The sequence below is a fragment of the Pleuronectes platessa genome, chromosome 8 (assembly GCF_947347685.1).
Source record: "Pleuronectes platessa chromosome 8, fPlePla1.1, whole genome shotgun sequence".
Taxonomy (NCBI): Eukaryota; Metazoa; Chordata; class Actinopteri; order Pleuronectiformes; family Pleuronectidae; genus Pleuronectes; species Pleuronectes platessa.
Window position 1 is genome coordinate 13,789,975 of NC_070633.1, and position 25,917 is coordinate 13,815,891.

At 43.0% G+C, this 25,917-nt stretch overlaps 1 protein-coding gene across 2 annotated transcripts in view; it reads right to left on the reverse strand.

The window, feature by feature from the left end:
- gria3b (glutamate receptor, ionotropic, AMPA 3b) overlaps nucleotides 1-10,967 on the reverse strand; it is an 80,752-nt gene extending 69,785 nt beyond the window's left edge. For both annotated transcript variants that reach the window (XM_053429528.1, XM_053429527.1), the window contains exons 1-2: nucleotides 10,889-10,967; nucleotides 10,292-10,450 (exon numbers count right to left, since the gene is read on the reverse strand). In XM_053429528.1, the coding sequence (XP_053285503.1) occupies nucleotides 10,292-10,450; nucleotides 10,889-10,967 (238 nt within the window). The remainder of the gene's footprint in view (nucleotides 1-10,291; nucleotides 10,451-10,888) is intronic.
- Nucleotides 10,968-25,917: the final 14,950 nt, after the last annotated feature.

The following is a 25,917-nucleotide window of genomic DNA, read 5'->3' on the forward strand; positions in this document are numbered from 1 at the left end:
GTCGATGATAGAACACTTCAATATTTCATCACACAGTCATGCATGGACACACAAACATTAACAGCGGCATGGAAGCAACCGCCCACAGGTTTTACGTAGCCATGTGTGAAATGGCAAGAGCCACACAACAGCACTCTCCGAATTAACCATTGGAGGGAGAAACAGAGGAGGGTCATGGTCGAGTGAGCACATCGTGTTCACTTAATTCTCACTCATGGGGATAGTGAGCACTAAGGACAGGAGAACAGCAGCAAGAAGCATGTAAACTAAGGCCACACCGCTGTGTCACATGTAAATGTTTTTCTCTTTAGAGGCCATAAATGCATCTCAATCTACAGACGCACGGACAGCAGTGGCCCCTACCTCCTAAATGGCGAAGGAGCAGATGAGTCACAGCCTGTTGGAGGTTTAAAGTCACCTATCACCCTCGTCCTCATAGGGAGGTGTCACTGCAGGGCCCCCAGGCAGTTATTTAAGGCTGACAAAACCGGGCGCATATCTAAAAGCTACATTGTGGGTAGAGCCAAAACAGTAAACCAGGAGTATCCCCTGAAAACCACTGATTCAAGTCATCAGTCAGAGGCCCCTCACTCTCCTGAGATTCTTCAGGTCAAGAAGACTTTTTTTTTACTGTGAGTGTACGGAGTATTTTTGTTCAAGTCCTCTCTAAGGACTCGCTGTGGTCAAATCATTCCACTACCTGAAGTCATCATGTCCACTTTTTGAAGTTGTCTGCGACAGGTACAGGCACAGACCTGGACATTGGGTTAATCTGAGTCAGTCAGGGTCAAGAGGAACTTTATTTTCTGCCTTTAGCAGAACTTTATTGCTCAGTTCTATTTAATATATTGTTATTGTAGCTAACATGCATTAGCTTAGAGGGCTCACTTGGATTTTTAATATTATCGACTGAATGTCCTGTTACCTTGAGCATTCTACTAAATGTCTTTAAAATTTTGTTTAGCTCAATACAATTTAGTAAAAAATTAAAAAAGAGAGAAATCATTGAATATTTCTGTTTAACCATCAAATCAGATTCAATTGACAAAATGAGTAGGTGTAAACATGGACTTACGACTTAAGGTGACACCTGAACCTCAACTGTGGACTTGCATCAGTGCAGCAATATGATTGGCTGGATATGTTTCCCAGTTCAGACGTTATAAAACAGACAATCGGCCTATTGGGGACAGGGGGTGGAATGTGTGTCATACATCTGCCACCTCCGGTGCTAGAGACTGTTCTGTTCAGCGTTCTCTGGGATCAGTCTCCTACCTCGTAAAGTCTCCGCTGCAACCGACCAAATCACTCCCAGCATGTAGTTTATCATTTTAATCGGCGCAGGTTTGATTAAACTTGTGCATTCAACGTGAATAAGTGAATCATCAGAAATACATTGGCGCACATTATGATGACAACACAACTAAAGTGATTTGAGAGGCTCTGGTTCTGTTCCTCGGGAGCGCCAGAAGACACTGTGTTTCCGTGTCAGTGTCATCAGCAGTTCAACAGTTCCAGCGCATCAACAGACCCTGCTCTGACATCGCTGGGCTCTTCAATCTTCCCCTGCAATCACAGTTGTAGAGATTGTCTATAAATTCACCCCCGTCCCCAGAGGTGTTGGTCTGCGTTATGTCTTTCATTAGATAAGATGTGTTTAATATTAACCACAGAGGCTATTCATGGCACGACATGTCTTATTTGAATCTCCGTATCACTGCAAGGAATATGCTAATCCTTTCTCCTCCCCTCCTCTCCTTCAGCCTGCATGCTAGACTGCCCATACACTAGTTTCACAAGGTTATGATGCTTCAGTGGCCCGGCGACTGTGAACTGTCACAAGCAATCAGTTATGATGGAGCCCTTGTTTCTGCACAGACATGCAGCTCTGGCAGGGCCCTGCTAGCGACTGTCTCCTCTGAAACGGGCCAGAAACATGCGGATCAATCTGCTCAGACGGCAGACGGAGCGATGGAAGCTGGAAGCCCCTTTGCACTGTGATCCAATATTTACTAGTTTGGGAGATAACATCGTGACACTGCCTGTTGGTGTTTTGTATTCACAACAACACCACCCTGATGTCCTCGTCAGTTCTGACTGTCTTTAGCGCAACAACTACACACCGCCGCGCGCGTGCACACACACACACACACACACACACACACACACATACACGCACGCACAGAGGAACCAAAACAACAACAGCTGATCGTGCAGCCCAAGCGGACGGCCAAGATTAGACAGCATGTAGGTGCCAATTAATGCTCTTCTCTGGGTTCTTGAAGAATAATAAAAAAGGCTCAGAAGTGTATTCTTTCCTAAGCCGTGTGACCTTGGTTAGGACAATGCAGTCGGAAGCTCCTTTTGAGGGGGGGCAGCCGGAGTTTCTCTTTCTCCTGAGCCCAGCGAAAGCAGACCAATGCAGCAACTTCGATGAGGCATGATGTGCTATTCCAGCTCAAGAAGAGGATTACTGATTCAGTGATTGTGGGTATTGTAGGGGAGCATAGTGAATGGCCAATAGCCAGCTGAGTGTGACTGCGATGGCTGCGGGGACATAGCTGTAATGGGCTTTGTGGGAGAGATTAAATACATATAAAGAGAGAGAAAGAGAAATGTGAAAGACAGAAAGGGGGGGGGGGGTGGAAGTAAAGAAATAAAAATGCGTACTGCAATGTCAGAGATCTTTAATCGTGACAAGTTTTGAAAAATGCTCCTCCTCTCTTCTTCTTCTCTACCTGCTCCATCCCTGCCTTCTCACAACTAGTGCATGAGGATAAATTACATTTTGAAATGAAAAATAATACCTGACACAAACGACATAGCCCACTCTTCTTGAGAGATTTCGCTCACTGACAAAACAAAATGGAAAGCAGCCATTACATGCAGCTGGGCTGCTGGCAGACATATCCCCGATGCACCTGAGATGAATAGTTCACAACATAGCAGCCGTTCCCTTTTTACTTTACATGCTCCACATGTATCGGGGGTTTTCTTATCATAAACAGTTTTCCTTGCATGCAGCACAACGGCAAATATCTTTAGTGCACCAGTAAGATCCTGATCCCTCACAGTGTTTACCACTGCTTTATATACGGTCGGCCTCCTCTTGCTCATCACGGCGCAGCGCTGATATCATCTTCAATAAGGGAACACAGACCCAGCCTGTCATTGTTGACTTATAGTTCAGAGACCACCTTATTATTCGAACAGTGCTGAACAGATGTGCGGAGCATAGATGGGCTGTCATATTGCATCATGTCTGCTATTGGGGGAAAAACGAGGGCTTGATCTACTCCTCGCATTCATGGCTTTGCCATAAAGCTCAGATATGGGTCAGTGTCCCACAAATTATTCATACATTTATTCTAGTTAATGGTTACTGGAAACATCAGGGTTTTTACTGCTCAGCTGTGTTTTTACAGATGTGGACATTTTACTGTCAACAAAATCCATCAAAATGTTAAAGCTTTATGAGCAACTCCATATGTCCGCGGACATGTTCAAAGCACTTCTCACGGTCCGGAATCACTCTGGTATGAATTATATTAAGAGAATCAGTTGTCATGTTATAACCTGTAACTGTGGGTTGGGGGGTGATGATATCGTCAGGTTGCCATGACAGTCCACCCGTACTCACTTCACCATAATCCCCCCCGCTCGGTTATGATTTATCACATTTGCCACCGAATATCGAGCTGATAGATAAAGGAAATCAATAGGAAATCCAAAGATCTCCACATGCCCCCACAGAACAAACCACAACAGACTGTCAGGGCTGAGGAGCTCTTTAAAAGTAGCCTGTAAATCCACTGTGTGATTTACTGGTCTTCCGAATGAAAAATCTGTCCCTGCACTTTGTGCTTCTTTATATTCCATCGCGGTTGAAATGGCCAAACGCCCGGTGTTTGTGAAAGATATATGGAGATTTGAAGGAACCAGGGCGGCGAGGGAGGAAAGCTTTTGTTTTATCAAACAACATCTGCCAGAATCATTGATTCCAAGACAAATAGCACTCCGACAGCAACACTTCTCCTCAGGTTGGGTTTAAGAGGATCTTTTGAAATTCTGATTAAAAATTCATTGTGTTGAATCTGCCTCGGAGTGTGTTCTGTGTTTTCTATTTTGAATCTCATTACGGCTTCAGCAATATGCCTGGCTTAATAAAAAAATAAGATATAAAATATAAAAATACAGCGGAGGGCATCTCATGGCCGGAAAATTAGGTCAAAACAACATTCCCTTTGGAGGTTTGGCCTTTGGGATCTTGCCAGCTCTGTCTGTATTTGCTGTATGAGAAAGCTTTAACCTCATTCGACCACAGCAAACCGGACCAGTCATCGTATTCATGCCAGTGAAACTTCAAGAAAATTGTATTAAAGGAAACTATTACATCAGTTCTCAGTAGACTCAGCATGTTGTGTGTTGACCTACTATAAGCACTCTGTGGCGTCGAGCCCATTGACGCTGGGTCTGATTGTTCTTTGAAACATTTGATAAGTATCATAGGAGTCAAATGTATTATTTGAATCATGAAATAAATCATACCCTAAAATCCAACCCTTGCCCTAGGGTATTTTTTTAATTTATTTTGTTTGTTTGGTTTGTCTGGTAGCAGGATTACACAAACCCTGCTTGACGGATTACCATGAAACTCAGTGAGAGGATGTGGAATTGTTCAAAAGAGAACCCATTCCCTTTTGGTGCAGATCTGAACAAATGGGCGGATCCAGGAATTTAGTTTCACTTTCTCTGCAACATTTCTCCCAGAAATCATTCAATCTACGGCGGCCGCTGAGAAGCACATACCCACGCTCAAATGACACCCTCACGTGCAACAGATGGATTTCATGGACGACAGCACGAGATCAAAAGAGAGCATGCAGGGCAATGGGAAACGAATAACGCTGTACATAGCTTTACAATGCAAAACACCAAGTTAAGGATATTATGTTCTTATGAGAAGTGAAAACACATTATTTTGGGGTTCATTATGAAACTGTGCTGGGACAAATTAGAATATGGCGGGCTGGCACAGCTGGATGGTTTTCATGTCAGGAACCCACACCCCCACGCAATTCCCACATGCAAATCTGTGGTCAGCTGCGGAACTGCAGCGAGCCGTAATACAAAGTCATAACAGTTGCAAAACTGTAAATCTGCCCTCATGCAGTTACATCACATTATTCTTTATTCAGCATTTCATTTTGGCTTGCATGAATCCTTTTAAAGCACTTATAGTAATAATTTATATTTAGTCTTGGGATTGCTAAGAGGATAATGCCAAAAAGTGTCAGTCAGATCATAAAATGTGAGAATAGCTGCACCCTTCCTCCGCCCCATCCTCTGCTATCTGAGCCGTGCTGTCACTCCCCCCCCCCCCCCCCCCCCTCTCTCTGCTGTTGGCCCTGCTCCCCTCTCAGGGACCCGCAGTTCCCACAGCATGTAACCTCATCCCGAGCCGTTACAGTACCACTCATCTGCCTGGGACCCACATGCAGCCACCTCAGCAGGCCTCTGAGACCGCCTGGCCTGCTGGCCTCAAAAACACACTGTTATGTTACCATACATGTTTCTCCCAGAGACTTCTGCACAATCATGGTACTTAATAAAAAGTTCATACACTTTTTCTTCTTAATTTGCATATCTTTAAAGGATTTTTTGTGTGTTGGCTTTTTTTCCACACAGGGAGGGTCAAGGAATATTCTAAACGTAGACTTTACTCTAGGAGCAATGAAACGTGTCACGGGAGCTTCAGTACATAGCAGTGAGATTTGCTCAGTAACAAATGTGAAGAGGGAGATAGGACGTGCCCGTCTGTGCATATGTGACCGCACACGCCTACTGTCTGTGACTGTGTGTGCAGGCTCCGTGCATATGTGCACACACATGCATACATATGAGCATGTGCATTCATACACAAACCTCCATCTGTGCCTCCAACACAGCTGGAATGTGATGGCATGTCCCAGTACAACCCCCATAGCCCGAAGAAGTCGCTCGCCCTCTTCCCTTCCCTCTCTCCTTCTCTCTCTCTTTCTCACACACACACAAACATTCACACATCCTCTCTGAGATAAGCAACCTCTAAAACATTTTCCAATCAAATCCTTTCTCCTCTTGCTTTCTCTTACTGCAGTCTCTATCTCTATCCTCCCACCACTCAGTCGACAGCCCCTTCTCTCTTTCCCAGCTTCCCCAGCTTCCCCTGCCATGTTTGCCTGGTCACACCCGTCAAGTTGAGTTACAGGCTGCAAGGACAAGAAGTGTGGTGCTTACTACAATCACCTGAGGAGCTTCTCTTGACCATATTCTGTCTCTGTCAGGCCATGAGCTTCGGCAACACGTCTCCCTGTCGCTCTGTCCATTCACACACCAACCAACACCAACCACAGCCCCTAAAGCTACATGCAACAATACATGCAAAGATTGGGTAAGGTCTGTTTTTTCACAACATATGCCATTTGCCACAAGTGTTCAGTCAAAGTGTAGGCTGCCAGTGGAAAGAGACTGCTGGTGTTTTTTGGCAACATGTGCAGAGCTAGCTCTGGGTGGGCGTAAAGGTCGGTGAAGAAGAGGCTTCGAAGAATGTGTTGTGTCTAGACAAATATTTGACTTGAGTGTAGCGCTGGTGAGTGTTTATGATGATCCCCATCATTTTGTGCAACGCAACATTCAGTGCAAGAGTGCAGCACATAAATACTGTGTGATCATTCTTTTTCTGCACATCTCCTCACACTGACATTGCCAATATTGCACCATTGACCAGTGGAAAAAACTGGCTTAGGCTCAATAAATAACACATTCTACAACTGTTTGTTTCATCTGGGCAAAATCCTTAATCACAAAACAAAGAATTTGCTCTTGTTCCAACTTTTGTGTTTTAGAGACATGAGAGTGGCAGCCGATCAATCTTCTGATCCGAGCCTTGGTAAGAAAGCAAGAAAGCACATTTCTGCAAAATGTCAGACTATTCCTTCATTATCCCTCCTTTTACAATAAGACATATTGCATCTCACATGCCCTCTGTTTTTCTCTCTTCTCCCTCTCCCGTCTTTTCTTTTGCCTTCTGGAGAGACAAATGTAATTCCATCCTCTTGGTAGCGAGGCGGTTCTGACGACAGTAGCTATAGGCGGTCGGAGAAGGTGGCTGAACGTTTCAGCCAAAGAAGCAGCTGCTTGCCAGGGTTTAAGAACCCAAAGGATTTAATAAAACACGGGTAGGCACATGTAAAAAGGCTGGCAGAGAGGACACACACCATTAGCTTAATGACAGAATGAGGAATGAGGAACAGAGAGATGAAATTCAAAAGCCAAGCATTGCAAAATTTCCCTTTAACAGGAATCAAGGCCAGTAATCTAATAAATAGCGCAGCGCAGAGAGACGGAGGGGCGCTCTGTGCCTTTCTTTTTCCCTGCCTCAGGTAAAGAAGGAAGAAGATGAAGGGTAAACAGGAGAAAAGGGGATGGCAGCGTCATTAAGTTGCCTAGCCGTGACCATCAGGAACATTAATGCTGACTGCTCGGCTTTCTTCAGTCCGCTACCCTTTGCTTTGAACTACGCCTCTGTGAGCATACCTGACTCCAAGCCTCCACTGCTATTATGGACCCTGCACTGGTAATTAAACATTTCACTATTTCTGATGTCACTTCAAAGCAACAACAGTCTTGCCACCAAAGCACATACCCTCCCTGTGCAGTACAAAGCCGAGCCTTAAGGATTACTGCAGCCACACATTGTTTTGCTGCCGGTCACTAATTCAATTAATAGCATAAGGCTTAAAACCGACTTGAAAGAAACGGTTCTGACACAAGGACTCGACTTAATTATACCGAAGGATTTCCATATTTTGTTTCTGGAAAGCAGAATAAACTCCGGCAAGTTTAATTTGGATTTCCTGTGCTCGCATCCTCTTGCTCCTCTCCCTCTATTATATTACTTTTAAAGGATGTAGAGCAAATGAGGGGGAGTGATCTACATGATGAGTCAGAGTACAGGGCTTTGGCACTCTCTGTCCCAGGGTAAAGAGAGAATACACACTAAAGCACACCCACATCAGCTGCGAGATAAAAAGGTCCGGACAAAAACAAAATAAAATAAAGGCTGTCATCTCAACGACCCTTCAAGGCCTGAGGAAGCCACATCTCATCTTGATCAAAGCAATGAAGCTCACCTCGAAATAGATTTACTCCCCAAACCCGCATAAATGCCACTACTGTAAAACCTTGTTTCACATTGTCCCAATCATAAAGTAGATGTGTGCTATCGCTCACAAAAGGTCTGAGTCATCCGCGCGGGGCTATTGATGACAAAGGGAATTCGAAACGTCCACTAAATAATTGTGACAGCTTGCAGAACAAACAACAGCGCTGACAAATGTAAAACGCAGAACACGGGAGGTCCTCGCTCGCTCGGGGCGAAGCCTCAAAGGCCTGGAAGTCAGCAGATAAGTGATATTTAATAACCGTCATCTCTTTTTTTTTCAACGACATCGGTCCAGACAATCTGAGGTGCTTGTGGACTGTTGTGAGCTCAGCATGAGCTGTCTGTCGTTTGCAAGCCGAGCTTGACAAGACTCTGAGGGCACTTGAAATAACTCTGATATTAAAAGAATGCTACATCTCAGGCTGCTTTTAAAACAGTCTTTGCTCAAAGGTTTTTTTTATTATTTAACTGAATATTCTATAATCAAGCAGATGACCTTTAATGTGTTACGTATAAAACTTATTTTCGGTATAATGCAGCAGGCTAAACACACGGGCAGATTTTTAATAAGCAAATCAAAGCTCTCTGCTTGCAGCAAACAGTATAATGACATTTGACAGTCACCCTCTTATTTTTGCATCATTAAATGATGCATTTCTTCCATGCATTAATTTATGTGCGTCATTAAAGGTTCATCGATTTCTTGTATATGAAGTTCAAGGCAGTCCTGAGACAGTGCTCTTGATGGAGAGAGATGCTGAGACGTGGCAGCCAGAAACAAGAAACGGGGCCACGGCTCCCATAGGAGCCCCTTCCTCTGACTAAAGCTCTGTCTGCCCCTGAATTTAATTAGATTCTGATATCAAGCCTTTTTCCTCCTATGCTTCCCTTCCTCTTCAACATGCGTGAAATTGCAAAGGACTATCTATTATTTATTCCCTCTCATTTGCTTATTGTTTCTTATGGATGCATTCGTTAGGGCAGCGGCAGCTCTGCTTCTTGTGATACGATGCTCTGCTTCATCTCCCTCACTGCTCAGACCCACCTCTTCTGCAGGTCTGAGCCTAACTCATTTGCTGGCGTTGGTTAGGGAGCTATGGATTTTTTTTTTTCTTCCTTTCACCCAATGACAGCACGGTGAGGTGCTATGAGGGCTGGGTGCTAATGAGCTGACGCTGCAATGCTGGGGGAGATGCTCTGTAACACAGAGGGGGGGGGGGGGGGGGGGGAGTCAGAGGATGGAGCAGGGTCTCTGGCACGTAAGTCAGAGGGGCCACTATGACCGTGCCACACAGGGGTTAGACTGACTGGACAGCTCACACCGAGCTGTGTGTCTCTCCGGAGCCGGCCATTCGGCCACACTGAACCCATCATTTAAAATGACATCACAAAATGGCAATCTCGGCTCTATCTCTTCCCCCTTTTCATCCACTCTGTTTCTGCTGATTTCGAGAAACGGCTGCCAAGGGGGTGTATAGAAATGATGTTATATCAGCTACAAATCAAAAAGGGCTATGTGCACCAGTTGCACCAGGAGGTGTCCACATAAAAGCGCCCATAAAAAAGCACGGACAAATCAAGATAGTGCACCATATTCCTTTATGTCCTTTCTTCTTGAGGAGTGAATTGTGTGTGTGAAGAAAGTTAAAAATATTTGCAGCACATGCACTAAAATCCAATTGTGTTCCATATAAACTCTCCCAGCAGTGTGAGTCTTTGACATGGGGTTTTGTGTAATTGGCTGGTACTCTCTCCTCAAGGCTGGCAATGTAAACAGCAGCTTCTTTTTCATGGTGGGATGTGAGGGTTGGTGAAATGTCACCTCTGCACAACTCCAGAGGGACAAAATACTAGATATATTGTGGTAAACCCAAAGAAATGCCGCAAGAACAGTGTGTACGCTATAACAATTCTGTTTGTGGATGTGTGTGTTATTCCCACTGAGACTCCAGGAACCAGAGCGGAGTGGGATGAACTTGACTTGGCTTCCCTCCTTTGAGCTCCATATGAGTGTAGACATAAATAATTCTGCTCGGGACAGCGGTGGAGAGGATCTGGACAGGAACCGAATAAAAGCAGACTTACACGCGTGGGTGACCGAGAAGCTGTTTGAGGACTCGAGGTTGTCCACGTTGTAGTTGAGGTGGAAAGGCTTCTCAGTGGTGTTTTGGTTGGTGTTGTAGAGTTGGACAGCGAACCTGAACGCGCTGTGCTCCTGCACCGTGGAGCGCATGAACAGTCCCCCTTGAAGAGATGGGAAAAAACATGAAGATGAGACCAAGCCTCCACATCACACCCCTGCATTTTAATGTGGAGGCAGCGGAGACTCGATTTTATTCATTGAGGGGAGACTCTATACGTCCCACGGTGATGTGAAGCAGGGCGCATGTTACTATCCTGCGTTTTTGGCCATTGCGCCCGTCAGTAACTCTTCAGGTCGAGCTGACCGTCTCCCTCCTTCCTCATTTCTACTCATCACTTCTCTCCACACAACACAGACGTCGCTTTAATCTAGTTTTCAACAATCAGCGGCTTTGAGCTTGCAGCATAATCAAGTTAGTCTCCGCCACATCACTGCGCACAGCTCCGCGCTCCGTACGGCACAAACATTCAAAGCATGCAACGGTGCGTTTGATTCCCCCACACAAACCCGCGGCTCCTTATCAATTAAACAGCACTTACCGATATTAATCTGATTGGGGAACCCTGCGAGCGATCTGTCACAGAGCCACAGCAGAAACAAAACCACGCGCTGTGCCATTTTCTTTTCCTCCGACCTATGATCTGTTCAACTCCTTAAAAAGAGTCTGCCTGGGCACATTCATATAGGAGGCTGGGTTCTGGATGGGGAGCCGGGCGCGATGAGGAAAATCCAGTGGATGTGGTGATGATGGTCGCTCACAGCGCACCAATTAGGTTCATTGAGGTGCAGCCCGAGCAGCTGCAGAGCATTGCTTTTTTCCCCCTTGCAACTAAGAGAGAGAGAGAGAGAGAGAGAGAGAGAGAGAGAGAGAGAGAGAGGGAAAGAGAGAGGGAGATGCGGGGAGGGGAGGGGAGGAAGGAGCTGATCTGAACTCCGATTGGACCAGTGGCGGTGCTGGCCGGTGTTGGTCAAACTTGATCTGACGCTGGAATGAAATTATATAAAAGCCTGATTACGACTGTTTGGCATAAGTGCGGCACTTGTCAATATTAGCACCGGGCTGCTGGAATCCATATAAAACACCGCAGTCTCATGTGGCCAGCGATGGTGAGCGAGCTCGGACACGTCCAGCTTCCGCAGCTGCTGCAAGAGCTGGACGCGTCACCGTGCGCAGACGCTGCGTTTGCCCCATTGAAGCAGAGAGCTGCGGTTATTTCCCCCAAAGTTTTTGTCCACTGTGCATCGGTCTCTCTCTCTCTCTCTCTCTCTCTCTCTCTCTCTCTCTCTCTCTCTCTCTCTCTCTATATATATATATATATATATATATATAGAAGAAACACGGACTACACTGTCCGTGTTTCTCAGCTCGGCTCAAGAAACAGTGACATTTTTTCTTAAGGTTGGAGAGAAGCTCAAAAACAGCAGCAGCTGAAGTGATGGAAAGTTGAAAACACGTCATGCCTGGACACACACACACACACACACACACACACACACACACACACACACACACACACACACACACTCAAAGGCCTACACATGTTGTACTGTGGCAGAGGGAAACACAGGCAGCAGAGCTGTCTATGGTCCTGAAACTGATCAGGAAAAGAAGTGAACGGCAGTGGAGCACTGTTTTATCATCCTCTCTGTAACCATTATGATGCACATGCACTATAACACACTGTTATGTTACTGTGTGTGATGCTGTCCTGTCCACATATTGTCTACTCAAGTGTCACCGCTGTCTACGTCAAAGTCTTATTTATGTTCCCTGCTGTGATGAAAAGGAATTCCACTAACTTGGTCGTGTGGTCATTAATAAACGACTCGGATTCTTTGTTTCTGCAACCATGAACATATGCAAAAAACATTTAACCTTATTTAAATGTGTAATAATACTACTACTAATAATAAGAATAGCAATAATAAAAACAACAAAACTTCTAATATTTATAATAGTAGTAGTTAGAATTAGGGTGTTAAATCTACCTCTTTTTATTTACTTTAAGTTTGACGCTGTCTCTAATGAAACATCCATCATTCATATGATTCTGCCTAAGAGAGAACAATTAGGGGATTACTGGCCCATTTATCACCCTCAGCAAAGCCTTTGAAAATTGAGTTTTTAATTGCTCTGCAAATGGCTGATGCTCCGGCTATTGATACTGCAATGCACTGAGTTGCTTTTAAACACAGGGAAATACTGTGCGTCCTGTTTAGCATTAGAAGTGCAGTGCAGTGACGCTTTGGAAGCTGATTTCAGAGAGTCATGAATGAATAGCATCTAATGAGGCTTTGCTACTATGCAGCTGATGAAGCATCACTAAAAACCACGTAAATACATGAATGCAGAGCTGTATCATCAAGAGTTTATGATGACGACATGGCTCATTTTTCACGTTTATATTCAGTGTAACTGGAATCGTGTGTTTGAAGGTGTGATGTGAATCAATTGTGTCAATAAAGTAATGACGTGGCGCGACCTTGTCTTCAGAGGGAGAGATTTCCTTTCCAAACAGGGTCAAAGTTGATCTCTGTTCCCACAACTCATCAGAGCCCGCTGGGATGAGTCCGGGATGACATCACATTGATTCTCCAGACTCCGCAGCGTCCGTGTCAAAGTCACAGGACGTCAGTTGCGTGACCTCAATGGCTGAAGTCATGATGAGCCGTGTCAAACTGCTGACCCGCTGACTCCTCTGGTCCGACGTCGCCACAGATTCTGCATCACGTTGCCACTGACTCTGGATGTTGCTGCTTGTTTTGGTGGAAGAGAGAGGCCACCTGTGATGCTGCGCTGCTAATATGCCGTACAAAATAATTAACTGAAGAATACCAAAGGAGCCATTTAATTGGTCATTTACAGTGCATGCTGGTTCTCAGTGTGAACTGAGCTAATCACGCATCATTTCAAATAATCCCCATAAAGAATAAAATATTATTCGCTACAAGGGGAGCCAAATATTTGAGATAAGGCCTTGATATAATTGATATTAAATGATGATGATTGTGCTGCATTATTTGCAATTAAGACATTTTGGCCATACCCCATTATCCCCTGGGCGCAGTCTTTGCTGGAATTCAATTTTTGTCACCACTGTAAAAAATTCACAGATACCATCGGTATGAAAACAAATAATTATACGATACGCCTTTTTGGATTTGAAAACACTCACAGGAGTGTTACTGGAGCCGGCGAAATGAAAGGACTGAAAAATAGATGAAAAGATGTTCTCTTTTATCTTGTGATGATGATGATGATTCACAGGGTATAGCTCAGAGCAGTGTGAGCCTCACCAGCAAGAATTATTCATTTGCTCTCTGTGTTCTCCTGCAAACGCAACAGGATAAGATCGTCATCTCTGCCTCTTTGAGGATACGTGAGCGTATAAGTTGGAGACGACAACATTTATTTTATAAAATTACATTTTCTGTCTCTCTCTGTATTTCTCTCTCTGTCTCTATCTCGGGACCATGAATTTAGATTTACATTTGATTTGCTCATGATGACTGGATTCTGTTCTCCAGACATTTCAAGGAACTTTCTCACGATCAAACTCAACAACAAAGTGCCTTGTTACAATCATATGATAAAAACCTGTAGTGTGCATAATGATCTACTTTCAGCTGGTTTAATCCATTTGTTTCAGTCAGTGTCTGTGTTTGTTTTGTGACTTTAGTGACTGACACTGACTCTGGGTTTTTGAGGCCGACACTGATTCCGATATAATTTCACTCATTCAATTATTACGCATAAATTTTGTAAATAAAGTTCCATTTGGTTATGAAAGATTATCGATCCATGTGTTGGACATTTTCCTCTTAAAATATAATCTTGTTGGTGCAAATGGGCCACATCATACCTATGTACCTAAATAATTAACTTGAATCATTTCCTATTCATTAGCTCTAGTTGTGATCATATGAAGGGAATAATATCAAATTGCCTCCTAAAAACAAATATGGGAGTCGAACAATGTTGTTTGCACAATAACAATTAGACCGGAGCCGAGTGTTTACTAAAGGCTGACAAACAACTCTAAACGTGACGAAGAGAAAATTTGGGCCCAAAGAATTAAAAAATTCTAAAAACAATATTAAAATGTTAGTTGAGTGATGCAAGTCCTTAGGAAGCGAAAGCCCTCGTTATCAGGAAGGTTAAAATAGTTGTCCAAAGACAGCTGTGTTTTGGTTTAATTCATCAATATCTGAAGCTCTATAAAATTCATCAGGCCGTGTCGCTTGTAGTTGCTTTAGTGACTCTGACTCGCTGGTCAGGCAACACTGTCTAATAAGGAAACATGCTTAATTATGCTGAATAACTAGAATTACTGCAGTGCGATTGTATGCCTCCGCCAACCAGTGCAGTTTCTGTGTATATATTTCTACATACTTTTGTTCCAGATTCATATAAAGGTCAATGTAACCTTTACCTTTGCCAACTGAAACGTAATCACTTTATCTGTGAGCGCAGGTCACAACTTATCAAAAGTTTAAGAAGTTCCCTCAAGCACTTTTAGGATTTCACATTCAAGAGGCCAAAAACACCTTTTCGAGTCAATCAGTGACTCCAAGTGAAGTGTGGACACTGAAATGAAATTCACAATGGGCAGTCCTAATATGTCACATTCAAAGTAACTTTAGGTGACTGTGACCTTGACTTTGACTACACTGCCTCAAGCTAAGCTTAAGAAATCACATTGAAGAGAAACATGAATATACTTTGTGAGGCCACCGTGACCTTGACCTTTGACCTTAGAACACCAACATATAGTCGGTCCATCCTTGAGTCGGAGTGAATATTTGTACCAAATTTGAGAAAATTCCCTCAAGGGACGGACCGACAACCAAAACACATAATGACTCTGGCCACTGGATATCGTCAGTGTGGAGGCATAAAATAAATACCTCATAGGAAACATAGTCACTGGCGACATTATGTCCAGAGGTAACTTATGTTTTACTGAAGTAAGCAAATACTGTATTAAAGGGATAATTCACCCAGAAATGATAATTCCCTCATTATCTACTCACCACTATGCCGGTGGAGGGGTGGATGAAGTGTTTGAGTCCCCAAAACACTGTATGAGTCTCAATAGGGTTAGAGCTGGATCCAATAAACTGAAGTAACTAGTGACCAAATCTTCAGCTGTAATAAAACAACAAAAAACATCGTCCCCCAAAAGTGGCTAAGCTAGAAGACGATGACAATTCCGATGGTCCCTAAACACACCTCATCGGAAGACATCAGAGGACAGTTAGGCTAAAAAGAGTGTGTGTAAATGACGCTATCCCTTTGATGGCAGCGGAGAGGCCAGAGACACAAAGCACATGACTTTCAGACCACAGCACTCTGATTATGGAGAGGTTGTCTGGGTTAACATACATAAATCATCATCATATCCTGAATATGCTTGTTTAAAATGCCAATTTCCTATAAAGTCATTTTTAATAGACAGGGTTAGGTCAGGGCGTTGGGTTGAGATCGGCAGGAGCTTCTTTGAACCAGCGCGTACGCGACATCCTCCTGGTGGAGCTCCTCGCTGTCAGGTGAGAAGAAGCAGCTGGTGACTCTGTGTGCATTGGAGGAAGCACATGGCTGTCTACACCCTCCACAGGTGATCAGTGGGGGCTAGCTCGGTGGGTTCGGTGGTACATGTGGTTTTGGCCTTTATGAATGGGAGTAGAAAGAGCAAATGCCAAAACGATAGCATGTTTACATGGACACCAATATTCTGATATTAACATGATTAGGTCAACAGTCTGAATAAGACACTGTCATGAAAACAGCATTGTCTCATTACCTTAACCTGAATAAGGTCATACTCAAAAGAAGAAATAATTGGAGTATTTCGACCTTAGTCGCATCATGTAGACAAGTTTTTCGTCTCAATAACATTATAACGTCCGGGAGTTAACAAAACATTTTGCTTCATACAACAGTATTTTGTTCTACTAAATAAAACCGGGCTGTTGAATTAACAAATTTCAGATTAATTACACCTGTATCATTAAAAAATAATCTTCATTGTTGTGTTTAATTGCAGCGTCATCCCTTCACAGCTTCCTCCCTGAAACTCATCAGCTGCATGTGTGCTGCTTCACAGGGATACAAATGTTCCGGGGTGCTAGTCTGTGTGTGGCATGTGTAATAATAATAATAAAATAATAATACTTATTATTACTATTGTTATATTATTATACCACGGCTAGGTTGAATTACTTTTTGTGACGGATTCTTAAAAACTCGGAAAAACTCTCAACACTATGGCCATTGTGTGAACAGGTGCCCATCCCAAATGTCTTATTCCCCCCCCATTCAGAGCGGTCTAGATCCGGGCCTGGCTGCAGCTGACCAAAATATTAATTATTATTCTTGAAAACTATTTCCTGCTTGTGTCGCACTGTTGTGAACGCACATCTGTTTAAACCTGGCATCCTGTGACTTCGTACAGAACCAGGTGCTTGGATAAATTCTTAAATCTGGTGCAGATTACCTCAGAGCTTTCATTTAATGAGTTGCAATGCATCAAGGCCATACGTTTGGAAGCAGTGATAATTCCTCTGATTAAGAAAGACTCATTCTCTGCAGAAAGTTTGTGCATTTCAAGAGGAAAGCAGCTTTTTGAGCAATAATATTTAAACACTTAACAGCTTAAAAATTCAATATCTCCCTTTCCTGTAATGTGTGAACGGGACGGTCACATCGTATTTTATTTCCTTTGCTCGCAAATGACTTGACTCACCTTTCAATCTCTTTTTTTCCAACGATTTTATGCGGTGCCACACATCAATCCTACCCTGCTGAGGAACTAAAATGACTAATCATAGAAATGGCTTCCTCTGGGGAAAGATACATAATGAGAGGGGGTGAATTAGTATTGTAGGAAGGATGCAGTTAAACAAGCATTATGCAGCTCAAACTCAATGATATTTGAAGAGCTATTCCAAGGAGCTATCAGTCTTGGCCAGATGTTGGAGGCTGATAAGAGACTCTGCTCTCAAGGAGCTCTTCTTTATTCTGTCAGGGCCTCTCACCATGAAAGAGACTGTGGGAAGCAATGGCCTAAGGAGATAGAGAAGCACTTGCCATTGTGGTAGGGAGTCACACAGATGTAACGAAACAACAACTCTACTTGAATAAAACATTTTGTACAAACACCGTACAACTCGAAAATCACATTTGGTTAACAAAGTGCAAAAAAAATCTCCAGTGGGATAAAACTCGCCATATGTCAAGCAGCAGAACACAGTAATGGAAAAGATGTTCGGGAGGAGTCGTCATGAAGGCTCCATGAGGAAAATGAAAACGCATCATGAGGCATAAGACCTGACACAGTTCAAGGGATGAGGAAAAAGGGCCTACCCCACTCTCCCTATTCGAATGGCACTGCGTCACAAGCCCATCATGCGCTTTGGCTCCCCCAGAAAACACTCTTTGGCCCGAGTGTGACAGAGGCGGCGTTATCAGCTGCACAGGCTGACACATTTCACTCTCTCGCCTCGGGCTTTGCACAGTCGCAGCCGTGCGACCGCAGCAGTCAGCCCAGCGTGGCGGGAAGACATCTTCACCGTACGACGTTAGAGCTCCATGGTGGAGGCCGTCTGCGTGCGGGAGTGAGCCCCCACACAAACATGTGGTGGACAAACACATCTCTGCATGTCTACATGTGGGCACAAGGTAAATCATACAGCAGGGCACACACGTGGTCTGGTGCTGAAATGACTGAAATATCTGATGACACAGTTACTGGATCAACAGAAATAGTACTGACGCTAATCGGTTAACCCTGAAGAGCAAACGCCAAAAATGCGATCAACCCTAATTTAAGATTATGAAAATTATCTCTTTATTAAAAATTAAAAACCTGTAAGGTTTGAATTATTTGTTGGGTGAAAAGTTAATGTTTGTAATGTCGGATTATTGATTAAGTTGCTAATTAAAGAAATGATCAACTGATTACAAATACAACAAATACATTTGTACATATATAACAGATATGTATGCATATAAAGACATGCATACATACATAATACATATATAAGATTAAGAGATTAAGATACATTTATTTGTCCCAAACACATGCACAGACATGCACACTCATGCAGGTAGGGAAATTTAACCTCTGCTTTTGACCCATCTGGTGAAGGACACACAGAGCTGACCATGTACGGCGCCCGGGGAGCAGATGTTGGGGGAATAAGGTGCCTTGCTCAGGGGCACTAGACAGGGTAGGGAGAATCCTCTTGGATTTTTGGACAGATCAATCCTGGTTCGTCTTTTTGTTGTTTCTCCCTGGAGTCGAACCAGAGACCTTTTCTGCCCATAGTCCAAGTTTCTGCCACTAGTCCACCGCCTCTCCCACATGTATATATACATGTATATACTCTCTCTGTTCTTTAACACACACACTTGTATATATATATATAAACACACATACATGTCTCTAAAAACTCAATTCACTCAATATGTGAATGTCCCTGTCCGTTTCCCAAACAGATCCTCCTGTAAAAGCAGTGGTCACAGGAAAGGAACAGATCCCACTTGTTTATTATTGGCTTGTTTTATGTTTTTTTATTGTATTTTTTTCTCCTATTACTACATAATGTCCCGCGCTCTGACTCAGCTCAGGTTTCAGTGACCCAGTCATTTCAGACCACCAAACGAGAGTGACAGAGGTTTAATGGTGGCGGCGAGTTATGGTGGGAGAGGATAAAGAAATATAATGCAGCCAAGAAAATGCTCAAAACAATCCCTCATGCAGCAGCAGTGGGAACAACAACAGCAGCCTATTATTTTCCCTTCCCCCCCCATGGCCCCTGTTGCCATATCCCAGTAACAGGAGATGGGTGTTGCTCACTGCCTGCGTGCCTAATTGAGAGGAAAACAAACGGGTTGCTACAGATAATGGGAAAGGTGAGGGGATATACCATTAATGGCTTGTGATCCTTTTTAAATAATTACCAGTGTCCACTGTGGCACGCTACCAGTGTTCCCATGATTGATCTCCTGGCTATTATGGGTGTTAAGATAAACCGGCTAATACAAAGAGGAATCAATCTTACTTATTATGGTATATGATACATTTTCTTTGAACAAATACTACAGTTTGAGGAGCTTTAACAACAGCCTTACACAAGGTTTTATGTCGGCTGAACAGCAAACATGATGAGTAGCACTTAATGTGCATAAATTGTGGGAAGCAATGATAACGAGCATATTAGGAGCCCAAGTAAAATATTTATCTTTGTACAGCAGACATGCAGGTCTTCAGGCACATTTAGTACATGATATTAACCTAATGGAACCCTCTTATGCTTTGATTTCCTACATACAGGGACGCAGGAAAGCAGCATTCAAGGTCACGGGAAGCATTTCCTCGGAGGAGAAACACCGAGCTAACAGCACATGATAAATGATAAACATACTGTAGAGAGTCCGGGCCATACTTTTTAATAAGGCACTCCACATCTCTGGAGTTATAATGAAACATTCAGGAGCGGGGAGTATGAATATTGCATGTCATTAATGGATCAAAGAATCAAGAGGTCAGGAGCCCATGTATGCTTCTTATTAATATTTTTTAAATGCGCAAATACGTCAGTGTGTGTCCATGCTGGTGTGTTTGTGTGTCATCCTGTGAGTGTGTGTGTGTGTGTGTGTGTGTGTGTGTTTGTTTTGTCAGAGGGGGATGCTCCTGCTGTTTGTTAGTCCCTCACAGTCGGTAATGCTTCAGTTATCCCGTTGTTCGCCAGTTCTACTGTACCTGCAATTAAATTTCCAAAGTCAGAGGAGCTTAACTAATTACACCCAGGAAATGGCCCCTCTTTCCAAGGCAAATAACACCGCAATATGCTCTAATAGTGCGGGAAGCCATAACGCGGGCCGGGGTGAATCTCGCGCTGTCAATCAATACGAAATTGGATTTGCAACATAATGTTTTGTCAGCTATTTCTGTGCATTCGTTTGACAGATAAAACTGTAATCAAGCTAATGCAACGCTCTCAGTAGAATAGTTTAGCGGCGCGAGTTGAGGCGAAGCCAGTTTTTCCTTTTTGCTCGACTGAACAGAACCCAACAAGTCTCCACTGCAGCATTTCTCCTGCGCGATGGTGACGAGTGCTTGACAAGGCCGAGACCGGGAGGCTCGTCTGCACGCCGATGAGAATGAAGCTTTTTTTTCTTTCTTTCAAAATACAAATCACCCTGAAAATATCACCTTGGAATAGCATTAAGTTTAATGTAAATTCTCTACATTTTGATGTGTATTTGCATATTCTCATGTGGTGTGCTGTCAGTGGCGTCAGCGGGTGGTGCATGGCGGAGCGCAGACAGGTTTCGGTGTTGGCTCAGTTTGGCAGACAACTATTGCTATAATTATATTAGGACATCTGCAAGGCCACTGCCGGGCCTATAAACACCACCTGAGGAATACGAGGCCTTCAAGACCCTCTCAGCGCGCCGGTGTGACTCTATAAATTACTGAGGAGCAGGGTTACGGCCGCCTCAACAAGGCTTCCATCGATTCCGATTCACACGAGATGAATTCAACGCCATGCAGCAGAAGAAGTTAGATGGTGACGACCAAAACAAATACAGTGGGCACCAGAAATACAGCATTAAAAATTCATAATGTGCATCCACGGTAACATTATAGGTAATTTGTATTCGGATGTCATGTAAAGATCGATCAGAGATGGGTTAAAGAGGGTGATTGCTTATAATAGCTTTATTGACAAAAACAGACTCGCCACAGACATACAACGGTGGGTCTATGCAGTGTCTCCATCTCCGCTGTGTACAGCACCAGGGCTGCCTCCCTGCATACGTTGTGTGAATTAAATATTAAGTCGGGCTGCAGATGCACAGGAGTGCATTATTTACTGACGGCAGCAGAGGAAACCCAGATGCTCGACTGTGTGTCTAGGACATACAGTGCACACCTTGCAGATGGAGGGGTTACTCCATAAGCACTTTAGTCACTTCAAGTGTTCATGAAGATTAAGTATAATGATGGCTCTTTAAACGATACAGAGCACTGATACAGAGCGCTAAGGATGGAGATTGTGTTTTTTTTTATGAGCTTATATGTTGAAGATACAGTATTTACCTGAAATAATACAACCATCGCTGACTAAAACACGACACAATTTTATTTTTACCACTCTGCGCCTGTGACATCTCTTTGACACGCTGCAGTTTATCACATCTCTCACATCACTTTTCCTGAACACCATAATCCTCTTAGAGTCATTAAAATTTCACATATTGTAGTTTTGACTTTCTGGAGGTAAAGTGCACGCGGCGTGTCATCCGTGTGATCCGATCCCCCCCCCGACAGGAGCCTTTACTGCACGGCCACGTTTACTCTACATGTTCTCTTTGTGTGTCCTTGCAAAATAACACTCTTTTTTCCATTTCCATTTATTTTGACCAGTGGTGGAGCTGCGGTGGTTCGGAGCAATAAAACAGCTCATTTATTTGACATGAGAGCTGATGATTGCTTAAGACAGCCCGGGCGGTGACAACAAAGGCAGAGGAAATCCAGAGAAGATAGAGTTGGATTGATCCGCCGCGGAACAAACTAATAGCCCTGTCACAAAGGAAAACGGTTATATGTATCACGTATTGCCCGTCAAGTAATCCCCGACTTTTGTTTAACGTTACGTATGAATTCAGGAACCTATTGAGCACAACCCTGGTTGAAATGGTTATTATTCAGGCCCACAGGCAGGTTAGTCCGGCTCACAGGGAGTTAAGCTTTAAAACGGGGTTTTCAGGAGCAAATCTGAACTGAAACAAATTGCTCTGAGCTGTAAGATTCATCACTGTCAGACCTTCCTTTTTGCCACACTTGTATAGGTCATGACGAGCCCCCTAAAAGAGGAATTTTCAGAAAATATGGCACACTTATTTTAAACCCACCTGACATTTGGAAAGGTTAAGCTCCCCAGAAAGGGCAAGCTAATTAAATAATTTCATCTCAAAGAGAAAAGATATCAGCTAATCGCTGTGGAGACGTATCTCACAAATATTAGATCATCATTTAGAGGCACTTTAGTGGAAGCAGTGGCAGAATATCAGACTGATGTGTTGGGAGTAAAGGGAGGAAATACTGTGGGCCAAACATTACCATGTATTTTGCAGTAGGCCATTTTCATTTCAAGCTTAGGATTTCTATGGAGCCGGATATGGAGAAGTATACTGCTCCATGTGCATAACTCTAATTAACCCAAACCCTACTTACCACTGCAAATGGAATAATACCAATTCCCTAGTTTGGTTAGTGGTTTGTTCACCCTCCAAAACCCAAAATGCAAGCGCAAAATTGTGAGGTTATTTTTTGTGCTCTTACATAAGGTGCAAATGTCATAAGTTAAATGAAGCATCGCGTTAGTTCATGCAGGACACGGAGTCATGTGCTCAGCTGTCACAAGCTGTCAGCGTCTGGTTTATGGGAGCTCGTCAGTCACCCACCAATCACAGCCCATCCTCTCCACGAAGCGGTCCATTCAAATACAACTTCCCTACGCCACCCCAGGTTCCAGCTTGTAGCAGTGTGTCTAAACATGATTGTGGTAAATTGTATTCATCTTGAACAAATGTATTTTTCCTGCTACTCCCACTCGGGGGTTGCATGTGTTCCCTGTTTAATCTCGGCATGCTGCGTGGCTAATCCAGGGCACATCAAAAGAATGGAGCCGTCAGTGCCTAGCAAAACTGTTCCATTTGTGCAACTAAAGGTTAAATCACGACAAAGTGTTCCGCAGCCAAGACCACCTCATGCTTCAATAAGTTGTGAGGAAATTCCTTCAACCCCGGCTAAAGATATAAAATCGATATAATCTTTCTTGGGGTCTCGGTTTTGTTTGGACGCTGTTTTAAAAATATGGAGAATAATACATAAATCTAACCTAAACTCTCATTGGGTGAATTATGGGTGATTGGTGCATGGGGTCAAATGAGACAGGATAACTAACCAGGGTTTGTTTACTTGGTTGATGAGTGATGATCAAAACATGAATGTAACGTTCTCCTGCAAGAAAATCCTTAAAATAAACAATTTAACTTTTTCATTGATTTTACTTTGTCAAGACAGGTTTAGAATTATTTTACATTAAAGCCTCTGCAGCTGCTGGGAATATGATATAACCCTGTTTCCTCCTTAAATCCACTGGTCACATCTTTGTTGATATTGTTTTGGGTGGCAAGAAACGCACACAAGGCTTAAATTAACAAAAGATTTCCAAATCACCTTAATTCCCCCTAATTACAAAACTAACCCTGCAATTCAAAACACAGTTTTATACATAATTGAACTAGTAACAATGATTTGAATGCAAAATGCAATTTTAACGCCCATTGTAATATTAGTTTGAAAACAGTTAAGTCAAAACGATTTAACAGTTCACGAGATAAAGCATTTTCAACAAGAAGGGAGCTTAAACATTAGCTACAGCTGATGTAGTCTCCTAATGACGGTTTAATTTAAAATACAAAAAATGTGAGCCATGCTTTTTCTACTTCTGTCAATTAAAGGACCTGATGTTTGAATCCTTATTACGATTATCATTGCAGACTGCATCATGTGAGCATTAACAGTCAATTTGAAGTTTGTACTTTCTTACAGTCTCGAGAAAAACATCAACACAAGCTTTCTTGTTGTCGAGATTGTGCATATCATCCCTATAGCTCCGGAGGATCTAAATGCAGCGGCAGGATCTTACATAATAATCCCATCACTGATAGCACACCCCCACAATGCACTGCAGTGACAGGCTCAAGAGGTGGTTTCAGCTGATTGTCTGGATATTAGACATTAGTTCTTGACTAAATGGAAAACGCATCTCATGTAGCTATGTGTCCTTGTGCCCTCTACACTGACACCCACACAGACAAAGCCCACTAATCATGGCCTCCGAGACGCAGCCCACAATGAGACCTTCCCTCTAACTTTCCAACATGCAGCATTTTGACAGTAAACTGGTATATTTCTGTGTTGTTTCATTCACCCCTTCCTCCGACTGAGATAAATAGTGATTTCCAGAGATAGCGTTCATGTTGCTGCAGTCTGGACAAGAGCGATCAGGATCCTCATCTATGTACACCATCTTGATATTCTCACACAGACATTATGTCCGAGCCTTTGCATAAAAGAAAGCATTTGCGTGATTAGGATCAGAGCAGGCTCGATAATGCTCTGTGCGGCCTCTGCGATTTCAGATTTGACACAGCAGGTTACGATACAAGACTGTATCCTATCAGACAGGATGGAATGGATGGACGAGAGCAGTAGACTAATGCAGAGTGACACTGGGTCTCTCAGCGGCTCCACTAATGGCCTTCAGATAGACGCATAAAGCTGGGTGGCGTGAAGGGCACTGGGTTACTGGTCTATTCAACCACTTCTCTATCTAGTCAAATGTGTTCTATATTGCAGTGCTCCCATTTTGATACCAAGGACAGGGAAGCTACCACTGTTATTTAAAAATAAAATCCTTGCTTCATGTGGCTACGGGCAAGTTTTTTTTTCTTTATCATATTTTTCTTTTTTTACTATGTAAGGATTTTTTTTTTCTGTGAGGAAGAAGAATCTGAATGCTCCAGGTCTGAAAAAGACCTTATTACCAGTCAAAACATTTCAAATGACTGCAATCGCCCTGGTTTCCACCAAGAATATATATATATATATATATTAAATAAAGCTGTAACTTGAGAAGAAATACAACTTCCATTAAAAGGACTGAAGAATGACAATGGCCTGGGGCCTGATACCAACACTGCAAAAAAAAAGATGTTCATATATATTCTTCCTCACCTGCATAGAGTGTTTATCTATTCACTGGAGGAAGAAGAACTCACACAAACAGTGTTCGAGGCAGACAGGATTCATTCCAAGTTTTAGCTGTCTCTTCGATGTATAATATTATAAAGACCTGATAGTTGCACATATGTGTTGCACAGGTCAAGTGGAATTTATCTTTTTGTGAGCGCCACAAATCCAATACAAGGTTTTACACACTCAACAATGCTCTTTGCACTTGAGATACAACCACATCTCAAGAATATATAACCAAACATTTTACGACTTGTCATGACATAGACACGGCATAAAACATGATTTCTTTATATGTGAACGATTCAGTATTACCTGGAGAAGAAATTTATGAGAAAATTGCTGTTTTTGATATTTTCATCTAGAAGCCATATTTATGGAGTGAAGAGTGAGCTCATGACATTCATAATGCATGATCCAGATATATTACACACACTTTCTATCCAGAGTGAGCTTGAACTAATTTACCTATATAGTTATACAGATTACTCGAAAATACCCAGACTTAGAGATAATATCCCTCCTTTAATTTACAAGTTATATGTAAAAACAAAGGGCCTCTTTCCCTTATTGGCAGAGCAAACACAAATAGAAGAATATGTTTACCTGGACTGATGTACCTGTTCTGAAATAAGTCCTGTTTAACCTAAACAGCAGCAATTCAGGCATTACAAAATATTTATATTCGGACCATTTATTTTTCGTCATTTTAACAACTCACTGACAAACAT